Genomic DNA, 18259 nt, shown 5'->3' on the forward strand with positions numbered 1-18259 from the left:
AGCATAAAATGAAGCACAGTAATGGTAGTAAGCCAGCATTGGTGTTGACAGGGAAATGCAGCTCAGAATATGAACAAATTTATAGTATGTACACACTAATGTCCAAGCATTTTACCCACATGTGAGGCTTATAATTGCTTTCTAGCTGTGGATGATTTTCAAACAAATATGTTGCTTTGTTACAGTATTGTGATGTACTGTAGATTTCATTTGATGGTGAATCAAAGATGATAACTTTAGAGCAGCTTCTGTCTCACAGCTAAATATGTTCTTGATGTTCAGTATTTCCTGATTATTGCCCTGCAGACTGCTTAGTTGTCGTTTATTATAAATAAACCAAGAGAGAAAAATGAGAGAGAAGGAAACAAAAGGATGAATCACCAAAAGAAACCTTAAAAATCTGAAGCTGCTCATCGACTGATTCTTTCTGGAAACGTTTCACGGATATTCAGAGGAAATAACAGGACTTCCCTGCAGCCAATCAGCAGGCTGGGTGCTTTGGTGCCCCTCCCTCACTTAGTCATATGCCCAGTGGGCATCAAGTTCAAATGTGTGACCACGCCTAGACCGGATATTATTTAATTTTTCTTCAAAATAAATGCATGGGTTTCACGTGACATTCATCATATGTGTTTGCAGTAAATAGTCAATGTCAATAAAATATTCAGTCCGACTAAAGTACAGTGGCCCCTGTTTTTTTTTCTGACAATCACTATGAATGTTTCTGTCATTACAATTTTCCCCTTAACTGTCTCATTATATCAAGAACATTTTATTTTATGACCTTTATTTCATTTTTGTGTTGCAATGATATGTTTTCTCATTATTTTAGCATACTAACATTCATTATAACGATCTTTTCATTAAAACTATATTCAAACTTATTTCCTCACAAAAACAACAAAAACTTTCTTGTGACACCATGAGTTTGAGTGTCATTATAACAGCAATATTATATTTTCATGAGGAGAAAAAGAGTCTATTGAATCTGTGTGTGTGTGTGTGTGTGTGTGTGTGTGTGTGTGTGTGTGTGTGTGTGTGTGTGTGTGTGTGTGTGTGTGTTTGTGCGCACGCACCTTCTTGTATGTCTATTTCTGTGAGGAATTTTTATAGTTTTAAACTTTGAGATATTTGAAGTGATGACAGATTTGCTGGTTCTCACCTCTTAAAATGGCTGTTTAAGGATTCAGACTTGGTTTTAGGGTTGAGGTTAGAATGACATTCATATTATTTTTAGTGTAAGGCATTTACTTGTGACGGTTAAAGTAAGGGAAAGAGGCTAGGTGTGTGTGGGATGTGCTTTGCTACGGTGTATTGTTATTTTTTATAGGAGAGGCACATTACAATGCAATTTATGATGACTGCTCAGCATTTTGTCATATAATTATCTGAAAATAAACTAATGCACTTTTGCACAGTTGTTTCGTGAAATTAACTAACTAAAAATTTCTAAATAAAATTACTGCTCAGTTTGTTTCTTTGATGGCAGCCTATAGTCTAGGACACACACACTGACAGTCATTGAATCCATTGATTAAGACTTTTATCCCTTCGGCCTGTGTCCTTCCAGCTCATTAGTAAGAAATGACAATAATGGTAGCTTTCTAGCTAATGTATATATATATATATATATTTAAATAAGCTACAGTATCTTTACTGTAGGTGATGACTGCATCTTTTTGTTATTGTAACATCATATGAAAGTTTTTTGTTACAATGAACATTTTTGTTGTAATAAGACAAGCTGATATGATATGTCATTCAAATGAGAAAAATATTGTTCTAACAAGTTTAATTGGTGTGTCATAATGACTATATTTCATATAATGATATGAGAGTACAGTAACTTTTTTCTGGATTTTGGGATATAAATAAATCATATTTCTTTTCTGCTAGTTAGAAGGCCATTTTACAATACACAGTTATGTCTGCACTTGATTAGAGTGACATTATATGATATGAAGCTTCTCCCTACACCTCGAAGCCTCTTGACTCATACTGAACTGCACTTCATCACAGGTGATAAATTCCCCACTCATCACTGCTTCTTAATAAAAAGGTTGGGTGGCCCTCATTAACAAACAGAAAGAGCAGCATTGTATGTTATTTATTTGTATTACAAGTATTTGCTAATTGCTTTTCTTAATGGGAAGATAATGTCAAACGTGTGTGTGTGTGTCTGTGCCCATGCTTAAACTGTATATGTCTATTCTAGTACACAAGTCTCTCTTGAAAAAGATCCAAATCCCAATGAGACTACTTGTTTAAATAAAGGATTACATTTTGAAAAAGAAAAAAAAATTAAAAACGTTCATTATGTTTTTATTACATCATGGTGGCAGTAATGCTCTGCCATATTTTCAAGCAGTCAGATTCACTTTTTGAATTCAAAAAATAAAAAAAAAAAGTGCCCGCTTTTATGTTGAAGACCTGATGTCTGACTTCCTCTGTGCTCCTCCCTTACTGTTTTCAATTGATGCATCGAGCTCCGTTCTTTTTAGGTTGGACCTGCTGCTGGGTGACCATCTATTCCATTGGGGAAGCGGAATTATTGCTTGGGCGGGCTTTTTGTTGCTGTGGATCTAATTTTGGAGCAGATATATTGAGTTAACCCCTGTATTCAAGGGTTTATTTATTTATTGACCAAGATGGGCTGCGCTGGATTCACCTGCTCTAAACACTCCCTGTGCGCACTCAACATCCTCTATGTGGTGAGTATGCGCAGCGAAATGTTCCATATGGATTATTATACTATTATACTATACCGTTTTTACCTATAGACGCAGTGCTTTTTCTGTCCTGTCAGAGTGGAAATACAGTGAGGGAAACGTCCTGCAGTATGCAACACTGCTCAGACGCTGCTTTAATCAATTATTCACTGTGGTACCTGATCTGGGATCAGATGCTCAGTGTGCCCATCATCATCAGATAAAACAAATGAGAAGTAACGCGTTTAAAAGTCTGCCTGGTTTCTTTTTCAGGTGGAGTCCAGCTGTTAAGACATTTAAGTGTCGTTTCCTCCCACCACCCTTTTTCTGACATTGCAGAGGACGTCCTGTCTGTTAAAGCTTAGCCTGCAATCTCTGATAGCTCTTATCATGACTGGTTTCTAAACTTCTACTAAAGGCATGTTTATGACCCCTACAGGTTCCAACACTTCATAATGCCTGTTCATAGAAACCTTAGTTGTATATTATCTATAGTTAGCTTCACTTTATCAGTTTCAACCCTTCCAAAACCTGTAAGCATGAAACATCAGCAGGAAGACAAACAGCTGAATTAGTTTTTATCTGCTGTATGATTGTGTCCAGGGTTCAAAGGGAGCTTTATTATTATGTCATACAGCTGTCTATGTGGACATTGACACACAGACTCCTGAGTGAGTCAGAAGCATGCAGGTAAGGAACTTTCACCTGGAGCACTGACACTCTCTTTAGAGCAATGCATGCATTTGTGGAAAAGAGATCTGTCATTTAAAACCATTTAAGTTCAAAAACCCATCAGTCAACATTTAGTTTGACAACACTAACTGTTGATACTGCAACTAACCATTATTTTCATTATCAATGAATCTGCCTGATTATGTTCTTGATTTTAATTTAAAGAACATTATCTTAAAAAAAAGAACTTCCTAATAAGAATCAGAAATACTTTATTGATCCCTGGGAGAAAATTGGGTCATGTTACAGTTATGCATTATGCTATAATATGTAATTGGAAAAGAAAAGTGAAAAGTAAGAAATTTAAATGTGTGTGTGTGTGTGTGTGTGTGTGTGTGTGTGTGTGTGTGTGCATCATACTACAATATGTTGTAGTATGTTACGTATAACAACAGTATAAATAATAATGCTGAGAAATGGGATCTATAAATGTGTTAAAATGCAATAATAGTGTAAATAAGACATATTAGTTGAAATATACAGTATAAATGTAGTATTAATGCAGTATAAATATACACCAGAGTATTGCACAGTTGTACTGTTTTTATTAAATTAATATTATAATATATTAAAAATATATTGTACTGTTAAGTCAGTATGACACAGTTGAAAATCTAAATTATAAATAAACTATCCGAGGGCCAGTCTATTGACTAAGAGTGTCTGACACATAACTTGGACAGCATCCTCCTCTCTGACACCACCACCCGAGAGTCCAGTGAGATTCCAGCTCACCAGTTTGTTGAGTCTGTTGGCGTCCACTACCCTCAACCTACTGTCCCGGCACGCAACAGTAAACAGGAAAGCACTGGTCACCACGGGCTCAAAAAAACATCCTCAGCATTGTCTGGCAGATGCTGAAGGACCTCAACCTCCTCAGAAAGGTCCTTCAAGAAAAACCTGAAGTGGCTTGTTTTGTCCAACCAAAAATTGAAAGTTACCTCTTACACAAAACAATGGAAATCATCAAAAATCCTCACAGTTTAGAAGCTGTAACTTGGGAATGCCCATATATTTTCTGTCAATTAACTAAATATAGTTAGTGATGGAAAATGTATTTAGCAGCACAACTGCAAAAACATTCTTTTACAAGTAAAAATCCAGCATAAAAAAAATAGAAGTCACTGACTAAGGCTTTACATTTGTACTTGGATCTCATGTCTGTATGTTTAATAAAGAGCTAGAGCAGGGAGGTGATTAGCTTAGCTTAGCAAAGACTGGAAACAAGGAAACAGCATGGCTGTGCAGCACGTTTTTGAAAAAAACACAAATTGTAATTTTTACTTTTCTGTTTGCATACAGAGTAAAGGGGATGTATCATGCTTTTCCTAATTTTCAGACATGTATATAATGTCACAATGTTGGATGTTCATGTTAAAAGTGGCTGACGTGTCAAATAACGAGGTAAACATATGTAGCAGTAATCCCTGTGAGCAAAAAGCAGCAGCTTCAGACTGCTCTGAACACTCGGTTTCCAATGGTTTTTTCTACTTTCAGCCTGGAATAACATCAGTTTGTGATGGATTTCTTTATATGGAGATCTGCTACATGCACAGCACAGGAGTTTGCTGCTCTGCTCCGGGAGTAGTTATGCCAAGCCACGACGCCATTACACAGCACAGCAAAGTAAAATAAGTAGTTTACCTGTTGGAGGTGTACTGTTTGTTTGCAGCTCTCATAAAACATCTCAATGTGGCTGTTTCTGCTTGTACTAGTCCTCCCTGCGTTATTTCTAACTGATCCGCTGAACAAATAGCTCCAAATAGCTCAATATGTCCTTGTTTCGACAGAGAGACAGGAGCTAAAATGGAGTGTAAGAGAAACTGTGTATATTGAGGGGCTGCATAAAGGGCCAGTATAAGATAAATAAGGAGTTTTTTGAACTTTGAATCATGCAGAGCTACTCTATTGGAGTCCAAAAATAAAAATTTAGAGCTGAAATGAGCATAATAGGCCCTGTTTAAACAAAAGAGACACAACTTGTTAATAATTGAGCTTTGGAGGTGTGTTTTTGAACTCCTGGTTCTAGCTCCATTCACAACACACTGACATGAGATTGATTAATATCAATCTTCTCATCTAATGCTCACCGAGGAAGCATATTTCCCAAAATGAGTACCATGTACCATTTTATTTCAACAGTTAAGTACTGTACTTCCATTAAGTTGCAAGTGATGGATTTAAAAAGAAATGGTCAAATTCAAAGCAGCAAAAGCCAAGATATCCTGACTAGTCCCTTAAATTGGTCACCAATTGCTCCAAATATGCTGGATCCTACAATTCCCATGATGCAGCTCAGTTGAACCTTTTCATCAGATCCTCTCTGCCTGGTGAATGCCCAAACTGAAAGCCCCAGTTTGTAATGCAGGTTTTCTGTTAAAGATTTCAATTCTACAAGCCAAATCTGAATGAACTGATAACATCATTATAACATCATTATGTTAGTATGTCTACATCTTAGACATTAATTGTTATAAGCTTAGTAAACTTAGTAAACTTTGATGTTTCAGTTTGGTGGAGTGTCCCTTTAAAATTAAGGTTTACATTTATTACAAATCATGCCTGAATCTTCTGATAGCATTCAGACTCAGACTGTATGTCTGTCCTGTAGATGGTGAGTCTGCTGATGATAGGCATCGCAGCATGGGGGAAGTGGTTCGGTCTGGTGTCCAGTTTCCAGGTGGTGGGAGGCGTCATTGGTGTTGGAGTTTTCCTCTTCTTCGTGGCCCTGGCAGGCCTCATCGGGGCCATGAAGCACCACCAGGTCCTGCTCTTCTTCGTATCCTTCACTCGGCTTCACTGCTGCTTGTTAGAGCATATATAAGATGGTATTTATGAAGGTAAATATGTTGCAAAATGGGAAAGCATGTAGACTTGTGAGAAATTGTAGAATATCAATCAATCAATCAATTTTTATTTATATAGCGCCATATCACAACAAAAGTCATCTCAAGGCACTTTTCACATAGAGCAGGTCAAGACCATACTCCTTAATTTACAGAGACCCAGCAATTCCCCCATGAGCAAGCACTTGGCAACAGCGGTAAGGAAAAACTCCCCTTTAATGGGTAGAAACCTCAAGCAGAACCTGGCTCTTGGTGGGCGGCAATCTGCTTTGACCAGTTGGGTTGAGAGAGAGAAAGAGAGAGGGAAAGGGGGAGGGGGGGACAGAAGAACAACAATCATAACAATAACAATAAGTATAAGCATCAATAGCCAGGGAAGGATGCCATCAGGACTGTGAAGGACCGCGAAGGCTCGGCCCAGAACCCAGGATTTCCTGAGAGATGGGAAAGCACAAAAAACTCCGGGGAAGAAGCAAAGTTAGTGACATGCATTGATGTTACATGAATGCATACAGATGGAGAGGAGGAGGAGGAGAGAGGAGCTCAGTGCATCATGGGAAGTCCCCCAGCAGTCTAGGCCTATAGCAGCATAACTAAGGGCTGATCCAAGGTGAGCCTGGTCGGCCCTAACTATAAGCTTTGTCAAAAAGGAAAGTTTTAAGCCTACTCTTAAACATAGAGAGGGTGTCTGCACCCCGGACCGAATCTGGTAGGTGGTTCCATAGAAGAGGAGCCTGATAGCTGAAGGCTCTGCCTCCCATTCTACTTTTAAAGACTGTAGGAACCACCAGTAAGCCTGCATGCTGGGAGCGCAGTGTTCTAGTGGGATAATATGGTATTATGAGCTCTTCAAGATATGATGGTGCCTGACCATTAAGGGCTTTGTAAGTTAGGAGAAGGATTTTAAATTCTATTCTAGATTTTACAGGAAGCCAATGTAGCGAAGCTAAAATGGGAGAAATGTGATCTCTTTTTCTAGTTTAGTCAATACACGTGCAGCTGCATTCTGGACCAGCTGGAGAGTCTTTAGAGACTTGTTAGGGCAGCCCGATAGTAAGGAATTGCAATAATCCAGCCTAGAAGTAACAAATGCGTGAACTAGTTTTTCTGCATCTTTTAGGGACAGGATGTGCCTGATTTTTGCGATATTACATAAGTGAAAAAAGGCAGTCCTTGAGATTTGATTTATGTGGGAGTTAAAGGACATATCCTGATCAAAGATAATTCTCAGATTCCTTACAGTGGTGCTGGAGGCCAGGGTAATGCCATCCAGAGTAGCTATATCATTAGATAATGTGTTTCTAAGGTGTTTAGGGCCAAGCACAATAACTTCAGTTTTATCTGAATTAAGTAGTAGAATATTGCAGGTCATCCAGGTCTTTATGTCCTTAAGGCATGCTTGGAGTTTGTTTAACTGATTGGTTTCATCTGGCTTCATTGATAAATATAATTGGGTGTCATCTGCATAACAATCAAAATTTATGGAGTGTTTCCTAATAATATTACCTAAAGGAAGCATATACAAGGTGAATAGAATTGGTCCAAGTACAGAACCTTGTGGAACTCCGTGTCTAACCCTTGCCTTCACGGAAGATTCATCATTAACATGTACAAACTGATCGGTCTGATAAATAGGACTTAAACCAGCCTGCAAAAGGATTTGATGGTCGATTGTGTCGAATGCAGCACTAAGATCTAACAGGACAAGTATAGAGACAAATCCTTTGTCCGAGGCAGTTAGGAGGTCATTTGTGACTTTCACCAGTGCTGTCTCTGTGCTATGATGCGCTCTAAATCCTGACTGAAAATCCTCAAATAAACTATTGTTATGTAGAAAGTCACATAACTGATTAGAGACGTGAGAACTTGTAGAACAAAAATCTGAACTCATATGTTTACATTTTCACTTGTATAAAATATTTACACATGTGAGCAGAATTTGAAGTCAGAGAAAAACAAAACACATGAGAGCTTGTAGAAAAAATGTGAACTTGTATATTTTCACACACCCATGTTCTGAATGTGAAGTCACATAGAAAACATTCAGAAATGTGTAGATTGATATTTACATAAATACAATGACAGCTACAAGCCTGTAATCCAACATTTACTCCATTTTTTTTTTTTTTTTACTTGAGTCCTTTTTCCAGTACAACAACTTGGTGATTACAAGCTCTTGAATTGGTCACTGATTGGACAGCCAGCAACTTACGTCTGATTGGCTGATTGGTCGTTGTACCGGAAAATGGACTCAAGTAAAAAAAGTAAATGAGTAAATGTTGGATTAAAAGTTTGCAGCTGTTATTGTATTATGTAAATATCAATCTACACATTTGTGAATATTTTTCCTGTGACTTCACATTCAGAACATGGGTGTATGAATATTTTCTGAGTGAAAATTTCAACATACACGTTCACACTCTTTCTACAAGCTCTCATATGTTTTGTTAGTTTCTGTGACTTCAAATTCAGCTCACGTGTGAATATTTTATACAAGTGAAAATTCAACAAATTCAGATTTTTGTTCTGCAAGTTCTCGCATGGAGTCTACAAGCTCTCGCATTTTGCAACATATTTACCCTCATAGATGTTGCCTTGTTTCAAAATATTATAATTATATATAACTATATAACCCATATTATAATATTATAATTATAAGACCGCAGTTTAATCTAAAATAACTTTATCGAACAAGTCAGTTAATTTTATTAACAAGTCAGTCCTCTTGCTAACTGCATTCAAAATTAGCTGGATGATGATCAAGAGAATAGTTTTATCATAAGTAAGTAATTTCTACTAAACAAATAATTTAGAATATTTACATGAATAGATGTGTATGTGGGAATGATCTTTTCTAGGAGAAAGGGGTTCTTTGATGACTTTGCATGTAATGTTATTGGCCCACAAGCTGCTTTTAATCTAATGCAGTATGCTCTTTCCACCTCAGTGTTTTGGAAAATCCATTTTCCATTTATGTGTGCATGTGCAATAAGATCCAGACTAGCATCGTATTTCACACTGTAATAAGCTGAGCACTGACAGTACTCACTGCTCTATGTCCAGCTACTAACTCCAGAGTTTATTCTGCACATGCACAGTGTTTTAAGAAACACTTGCTTTCAACAGGACTATTTGTCCTATTTGTGATGTGTATATTTGTTGTTGTTCCTTGACATTGAAGCTCAGTATATGATCATCCTGTTCATGGTGTTTATCGTGCAGTTCTCTGTCTCCAGTGCCTGTTTGGCCATCAACAGAGAGCAACAGGTAAGATGAAAATGTGCAGTTTCAAAAGGAGATGGGTCTGGAGGAAAATGATAAAGAACTTGAGTTCCTGGTAAATTGTGAGATCAGTCAGAGGCCGAGATGTTCGGCTAACATCTTGTATGTGTAAATGCTGTTTGTGGCAAATTAACACAAACTACACAAACGGTCCAGCAGAACAAATTCATGGAAATAACACAAGAAAATTTGCCTCCTGTTAATAGTCTGGCAACTTTTTTATAGTGGCATTGGTCTATTGTCTGTTGTTTAAGTTGACCAGTTATCCATGCATATATAAAAATACACATCACATCAAACAAAACAGAAGCAGAATCACTGTCAGTCTTTTAGGTTTCTTAGTATGGATTTTTCCACACATACATTTGCAACAAATGTGCATCCACTTGAATTTTTACATTGACTTTTTATCTATCCATTGCTGTCACACTGCGAGTAGCTTGCTTGTTAGCAAACATTGTGTAAATCAGAACATCACTACATAGACTTGCAAACTTATACATTGTTAGCTTGCAATCACTGGCACAGTTACAGCAATGACCGAGAGGTGGTGGAGGCATTATCACGTCGTGTTTCCTTGCAGTGGGTCTCCAACAGTTTAAAATGTTGACTGCAGCACTTCATTTTGTTTGTATCTACAATTTTGATGGCATGGATTCCAGAAACTACATTATTGATAACTTTTCCTTTGTGAGAAAATTACTACGGAGCTTAGAGGAAAATTTCTCCCTCATTTTCATGTAAAAATGTACTGCTTTGAATAATATTTGTGTCTGATATGTTTTTATCACGAATAAGTTCAAAACCTAGTTAGAAATTCTTAAAATGACATCTACTCCCTCTTCCTAATTAAAAATTCCAGAATCTATGCATATGCAAATGTATTTCATTTTCAAAAGTTGAACTGTTGGACACATTGACTGTATATAAATATGGACGTCATGACAGCTAAACTAAAAAATCAAAGTAAATGTGTGGTGTAGCCTGACCGGAGTGGCTGGTCACTTGGTAGGAGGCAGACACAGGAAACCTTATCCAGGTATCACAAGGTGGTTTATTTACAAGAAAAAGTGGCACCATGCTACACATGTAACAAAACAACAACAACAACAACAAAAATTATGTACAAAACAAAAAAACAACTAAATAGTTAACTTGGCCTAACTGATCAAAACTCAACTCATATCAACTGAACTTATATTAACTTATCATCATGTGCACATAGCTACACACTGATGTTCTAACCCCCCGACAGCCAAAAAGCAACTGCTTAAATAGACCCTTCCATCAGCAGTCCATCAGAGTCAATCTGGGCTGTACCATTGCTGCAGGTGCATCCCATGTCTCTGCTAAAACAGGTCAGAGATAAAGTTATTCCATCTTACCAACCTCCATGGTGAAACACTTTACCATAGCTTACCATATAACACATTTGCAACCATACATTAACTGATCAAAGTCACAGTAAATACCTCACTTAACCTAATTAACTACCACCCCCGCCACATTATCCAACCCAGTGACATCACCAATGATGTCACCCAGTGTATAAATACAGGCCATTGTTGGGTGCCTCCTCCTTTTGTCTGTGGAGCACATGGTGGGTATGGTAAGTAGCACAGAAAAAATAGGATTAAATTATGAAATGCTGACTTAACCCAATAAACAATAACTAAACTTAACAATACTTGTCCGGTGTTTTACTTAAACCAAAAATGTTACTGGTATGTGAACTGTAACCAAACATAATGCAAACCACAAACAAACCCGGGATAGTATGTGTCTGCAAGTTACAGATTGATCATAAACATATGGCTAAACAAACAATTACCAAGCATGGTTAAATTTGCAAGCTATGTGGCATTGATGGTGAAAGTAGGGACAAATGGTGTATTCTCACCCACTTTGTCACAAAATGTCAAATAAATTTTTTCTAAAGATGGTTTCTGTCAGGTTTTTTGGTAGTTCTTATCACACTGATGTATGTTCACATGCTCATTTTTTCAAGTTTTTTTAAATTAGTTGTTTGACGATATAAAAAGGGGTATGATGCTCTCAAACCTCCATCAGACGGCTGAGGGTGCATGTCCTGTGGGCCGCTATCCTGCCTCCCAATTCTACTGCACAGACTATGGCTCCAAATGATGTCACACAAGCAGGATGGCAGCTCCCAAAAAGAAGATATTTTGGCTTCACTTTTGCATAGCAGTAGGAGGTGGAGATGTGTCATCCATATTTATGTACAGTCAATGGTTGGATACAAGATATATCCTTTTTCACTGTAAAGTCCATTCTCAGTGTATGCACTAGAGGCTTCAAGTTTCCACATTACATTTGTGTACATTGCATGCTGGACCAGGATCAGCTTCCAAAATAGTTGTGATGTCACAAATCATGCTCGTAAGTCTGCCCCTTTAACTTAGATTTCCAGGGAGCAGAGAGAAACTTTCCCCCTTAACCAGATAAATGTGAAAACAGCTTTCTATTGTAAAACTCTGCACAGACATCTTTACAGTGAAGCTCAAACATCCAACTGTAGGAACAAGAAGAAAGACACATATTTGAATTGAGGGGACTTTCAACTTTCAACCCCCTTCTTTAAAAAAAAAGCTTAATTTAAATTAACAAGTCTTTACCAGCTGTGGATAAATATCTGTGGAGGAGAAATTCATTATTGTAGTTCCTTGCCTCCAACATCACTACATAGACATGAATGTCAGAGAATGTCATAGGTTGCTAACTTACACATTGTTAGTTTGCGAGCACTGACACAATCACAGCAATGAGCGAGAAGTGGTGGGGGCATTATCACATGTTTTATATGCTCCAGTGGCTATTCAGCGTTAGATGATGTAGCTATCACCTAATTAAGGATGTCCCTGCTGTGAAGACCAAATTTCCAGACCAAATGTCTCAGAACATCTGAACAAGGCCTGTAACGACTCAGAGAAATGTGTCTTTCATTTGCCTACAGTTACAGAAATATCATGTGACTATGTCATGTTTACCAGATATTTTTGTTTTGGTGGTCATTAGTCACTGAGGCTACTGCAGGATATAAATAAATGAAGTTAGACATTGGCTTCACTGTTAACTAATTTTTAGCTTGGATATGTTGTTGTTTTCTTGGAGTTGACAGGCATTCTTGGTCGTGTAGGAAATCACTAACTGAAGTAGAAGGCAGGGTGAGGAGTGGCTGCAGCAAAAGGAAGTATAATGCTTAATTTGTGGAATGATTACATATCCTTGACATATCAATCAATCAATCAATCAATCTTTATTTATATAGCGCCATATCACAACAGAAGTCATCTCAAGGCACTTTTCACATAGAGCAGGTCAAGACCGTACTCTTTAATTTACAGAGACCCAACAGTTCCCCCATGAGCAAGCACTTGGCGACAGCGGTAAGGAAAAACTCCCCTTTAACGGGTAGAAACCTCAAGCAGACCCCGGCTCTTGGTGGGCGGCCATCTGCTTTGACCGGTTGGGTTGAGAGAGAGAAAGAGAGAGGGAAAGGGGGAGGGGGGACAGAAGAAAAACAATGACAACAACAAACAACAACAAACACAAGCATCAATAGACAGGGAAGGATGCCATCAGGACTGTGAAGGACCGCGAAGGTTCGGCCCGGGAGTCAGGTTTTTCTGTGAGATGAGAAAGCACAAAGAACTCCGGGGAAGAAGCAAAGTTAGTGACATGCATTGATGTTACATGAATGCATACAGATGGAGAGGAGGAGGAGGAGAGAGGAGCTCAGTGCATCATGGGAAGTCCCCCAGTAGTCTAGGCCTATAGCAGCATAACTAAGGGCTGATCCAAGGCGAGCCTGGTCGGCCCTAACTATAAGCTTTATCAAAAAGGAAAGTTTTAAGCCTACTCTTAAACATAGAGAGAGTGTCTGCACCCCGGACTGAATCCGGTAGATGGTTCCATAGAAGAGGAGCCTGATAGCTGAATGCTCTGCCTCCCATTCTACTTTTAAAGACTGTAGGGACCACCAGTAAGCCTGCATACTGGGAGCGCAGTGTTCTAGTGGGGAAATACGGTATTATGAGCTCTTCAAGATATGATGGTGCCTGACCATTAAGGGCTTTGTAAGTTAGGAGAAGGATTTTAAATTCTATTTTAGATTTTACAGGAAGCCAATGTAGCGAAGCTAAAATGGGAGAAATGTGGTCTCTTTTTCTAGTTTTAGTCAGAACACGTGCAGCTGCATTCTGGACCAGCTGGAGAGTCTTTAGAGACTTGTTAGGGCAGCCCGATAGTAAGGAATTGCAATAATCCAGCCTAGAAGTAACAAATGCGTGAACTAGTTTTTCTGCATCTTTTAGGGACAGGATGTGCCTGATTTTTGCGATATTACATAAGTGAAAAAAGGCAGTCCTTGAGATTTGATTTATGTGGGAGTTAAAGGACATATCCTGATCAAAGATAACTCTCAGATTCCTTACGGTGGTGCTGGAGGCCAGGGTAATGCCATCCAGAGTAGCTATATCATTAGATAATGTGTTTCTAAGGTGTTTAGGGCCAAGCACAATAACTTCAGTTTTATCTGAATTAAGTAGTAGAAAATTGCAGGTCATCCAGGTCTTTATGTCATTAAGGCATGCTTGGAGTTTGTTTAACTGATTGGTTTCATCTGGCTTCATTGATAAATATAATTGGGTGTCATCTGCGTAACAATGAAAATTTATGGAGTGTTTCCTAATAATATTACCTAAAGGAAGCATATATAAGGTGAATAGAATTGGTCCAAGTACAGAACCTTGTGGAACTCCATGTCTAACTTTTGCCTTCACGGAGGATTCATCATTAACATGTACAAACTGAAATCGGTCTGATAAATAGGACTTAAACCAGCTTAATGCAGTTCCTTTAATGCCAATTAAATGTTCCAGTCTCTGCAAAAGGATTTGATGGTCAATTGTGTCGAATGCAGCACTAAGATCTAACAGGACAAGTATAGAGAGAAATCATTTGTCTGATGCAGTTAGGAGGTCATTTGTGACTTTCACTAGTGCTGTCTCTGTGCTATGATGCGCTCTAAATCCTGACTGAAAATCCTCAAATAAACTATTGTTATGTAGAAAGTCACATAACTGATTAGAGACTGCTTTCTCAAGGATCTTAGATAGAAATGGAAGGTTAGATATAGGTCTATAATTGGCTAGAACACCTGAATCAAGAGTAGGCTTCTTAAGAAGAGGTTTAATTACAGCTACTTTAAAGGACTGTGGTACATAGCCTGTTACTAAAGACAGATTGATCATGTCTAGTAAAGAAGTGCTCACTAAGGGTAAGGCTTCCTTAAGCAGCCTAGTTGGGATGGGATCTAAGAGACAGGTTGATGGTTTAGCTGAACAAATCATTGAAGTTAGTTCAGACAAGTCTACTGGAGAAAAACAGTCCAAATATATGTCAGGATTTACTGCTGTTTCTAAGGTGCCTGTGTTTGGGGAGAGAACAGTGCCTGTTGAGGGCATGAGGTGGTTAATTGTTTGGTTAATGATGAGAAAAGAGTTGCATTGTCACAACAAAGACTGCTGTGTTAACTGCCTCATCTTTGATTAATGTTCAGTCATAGCTTGTTTTAGGAGGATTTTAAATGCAATACAATATAGATCAAACATAGATTTTTTTTTTTTTACCCAAAAGCCAAGCAAAGAAAATGGAGGTGCTATTTTCAGCCCTGACTAGCGATTGCAGTCTTCCTTTCTCAGGATGCATACAGCCCCACCAACCTCCACCAATAAGGCAAGGCAGATTGTATGTAGTCAGAGGGGCAAAAGCCAGGGATAAAAGACAAAGAGGGGCAAAAATATAATTCTGGAAAGCAATTTACCGTGGAAATTATGGCCTTGCACCATTAATAATTTCTTTAAAAAACCCTAAAAGTGAGAATGCTGAATACTGATTTGTAAAGCATGCTGCATTCCTCCTTGTCCGTGGCCTGCAGGATCACCTGCTGGAGGTCGGCTGGAATAACTCCCAGAGCACCCAGAGAGATGTGGAGAAGAGCCTCAACTGCTGCGGCTTCAAACAGGTTGACCCCAACACCACCTGTGATGCTGTGAGTTTGTTTTCTTGCCTGTTACATGTTAGCATGTCAAAACAGGTTGATGCTTTCTAAGTTGATGGGATATTACCACAAATAAAATGCAGTTTGAAATGATAAAAACCTGTAACCCTGTCATCTTCTGCCTTTACCTGTTTTGCCTAAGTGTTCTGTCTCTGTTCTCCTGCAGGCCTGTTTTCCCAACCATTCCTGTTTGCCATGTGCAGGTAAGATCCAGGAACATGCTGGAGAGGTTCTCCGCTTTGTAGGAGGAATCGGACTCTTTTTCAGCTTCACAGAGGTGAGCCATCAAAACTACACTTAACTGCAGTTTTAATCAAACTGAGTGGTTTCACCAGCAGGACTGAAGATGACTGTTCAGCCTGCAGCAGGGAGTCAGCAAGATAAATCTCTGTCGTACATTTCTGTAGACTTTATGTCATTTATCTGTATTTGATGTTTTATAACCATAACTGTGAAGGTAAATCTGCCCTTTTAAGAGTTCAGTATCAGTAGCAGAAGTAGAAGTATTATTTGTAGCAGTATTAGTAATACTATAAAATAGTAGTATCAGTAGCAGTAGCAGTATAAGAGGAAGTAGTATAGCAGTAGTAGCAGTAGTAGCAGTAGCAGTAGTAATAGTAATAGTTGTAGTAGTAATAGTAGTAGTAATAGTAAGATTAAATAGTGGTTGCAGCAACAGTAGCATCTGTTGCAGTAGTAGCAACAGTTTTAGTAGTAATAGTCTACTAAATAGTGAATAGTCAAAATAAACTACAATGTGTATGTTCATGGTAATAAACGAACATGTCATCAAGTGCAGCAGTGTGGCTCATTGACATGTTTTGAATAGTTTTTGGACAACAATGGAGGTCTACGGCACAGAGGAATAACATATATCAGTCTTTGATACGCACACAATACTTGTTAATAGATCAGTTCATTGTCACTCTGTCCTTGTGTCAGATTCTTGGAGTGTGGCTCACGTATCACTACAGGAACCAGAAGGATCCCCGAGCGAACCCCAGTGCTTTCCTGTGAGACAACACCAGCTTCGGCCCTCTCTCAGCCCCCTGCACCTCATCACCTCTACAGATCTTCTCTGGGCTTTAAAGGGGACCTGTTATGCTCATTTCCAGCTCTATATTTTTATTCTGGGACTCCACTAGTGTAGCTGTGCATGATTCACAGTTAAAAAAAAACAACTTATTGATCTTATACCAGTCCTTTTTGCAGCCCCTCAGTTCAGCCTCTGCACTAACAGGTAGTCTTAGCTCCTGTCTCTTTAAGGCATCCCTCCTCTCTCTGTTCTGATTGGCCAGTTTCAGGAAGCCTGCCAAGGGGCAGCCTCAGAGTCATGTTAAGTTACTGCTGATGAAAACCCAATATTTCCTGCCTTACTGCTTCATATTAAAAGCTTTTAAATGACTAAATAACGGGAGACTTTTATTGTGATAAAGTTTCCAGGAAATTAAACATGTTCCTCACCGAATTAGCAGAGTTTCGTTAGTGGCGCTAAAAACCACTTGACAGAACAACATATGGACATATATGGAGCTCTTTGTTGAGTGGATTAGTTAGAAATAATGCAGAGAGGAATAGTACAAGCAGAAAGCCACACTGATGATGATGTTTGATGAAGAGCTTCAGACGACCAGCATACCTCCAACAGGTGAACTACTTATTTTACTTTGCCCTGCTGTGTAGTTGAAAAACACTCACAGTGTGACAGCTCGACTTGAGTCATGGCTCAGTGTGAGTACCCCCAAAACAATAGAAAAACACCATAATGTTAACAGAGGGGAGCAGTGAACTTGTGCACTGTGCGTGTAGCAGATGTCCATACAAAGAAATCCATCATGAGCAGACGTCAGAAACCAAGTTTTCAGAGCAGTCTGAAGCCAGTGCTTTTTGCTCACAGAGATTACTTCTGCATACGTTTACCTCATTATTTTGACACTTTTGCCATGTTTAATATGAACATCCAACATTGTAACATTACATATATGACTGAAACTAAGGAAAAACATAATAGGTCCCCTTTAACTGTAAATACAAGTCTGACCTGTGTGTTTCCACTGATTGCTGCAGTCATGCTCTTATAATGTGATGTGCTTGGTTTTTGAGAGTGTAGTGTGTTCTGAAAATTCAGTTCAGTTGTATGTGAAGGAAAACATGTTGCTACTGTGACAGCTCTCCTGCTGGAGCTGGAAGCGTCTTATCGGGATAATCTACTACAAAAGAAAAGTGTCTCACACTGAAGCTATACTACACTGGGCACTAATGAGTGTAAAAAGCAGGATTATTGTTTGCAGCTGTCTGCTGTATATTCCTGAAGTATTTATGCAGCCTGCCTAATGCTGACTCTGACTAATGTTGACTTTTTTCTTTGTTGTTTGTTCCAAAAAACAGTCAGTCCCACTGAACGCAATAATGTCAACCACTACTCTACATTATGATCTGACAGACTAAATTATTCTGACCATGTTTGAAAGTATGATTGTGTTTGAGGAGAAAGTGCTTTTGCTTATGTGGGAGTGTGTGTGTGTGTGTGTGTGTGTGTGTGTGTGTGTGTGTGTGTGTGTGTGTGTGTGTTACTTACTGGTTTACCAGTTTGTCTTGCTCCTGGCTGT

At 38.6% G+C, this 18259-nt stretch overlaps 1 protein-coding gene across 1 annotated transcript; it reads left to right on the forward strand.

Moving 5' to 3' along the window:
- Positions 1 to 2483: 2483 nt before the first annotated feature.
- tspan13b (tetraspanin 13b) lies at positions 2484 to 16942 on the forward strand. The gene is made up of 6 exons (XM_044336357.1): positions 2484 to 2711; positions 6052 to 6219; positions 9473 to 9553; positions 15528 to 15641; positions 15817 to 15927; positions 16593 to 16942. Exons 1-6 carry the CDS (start codon positions 2649 to 2651, stop codon positions 16665 to 16667), a joined length of 612 nt encoding a protein of 203 aa, XP_044192292.1. The 5' UTR covers positions 2484 to 2648; the 3' UTR covers positions 16668 to 16942.
- Positions 16943 to 18259: the final 1317 nt, after the last annotated feature.

The sequence above is a fragment of the Thunnus albacares genome, chromosome 19, assembly GCF_914725855.1.
Source record: "Thunnus albacares chromosome 19, fThuAlb1.1, whole genome shotgun sequence".
Classification (NCBI taxonomy): domain Eukaryota; kingdom Metazoa; phylum Chordata; class Actinopteri; order Scombriformes; family Scombridae; genus Thunnus; species Thunnus albacares.

Excerpts from the sequence above, each read along its gene's own strand:
- tspan13b (XM_044336357.1), top strand. The coding sequence starts at position 2,649 with ATGGGCTGCGCTGGATTCACCTGCTCTAAACACTCCCTGTGCGCACTC. Across the intron at positions 2,712-6,051 it reads CACTCAACATCCTCTATGTG|ATGGTGAGTCTGCTGATGAT; the intron begins GTGAGTATGCGC and ends TCTGTCCTGTAG. Across the intron at positions 15,928-16,592 it reads TCTTTTTCAGCTTCACAGAG|ATTCTTGGAGTGTGGCTCAC; the intron begins GTGAGCCATCAA and ends TCCTTGTGTCAG.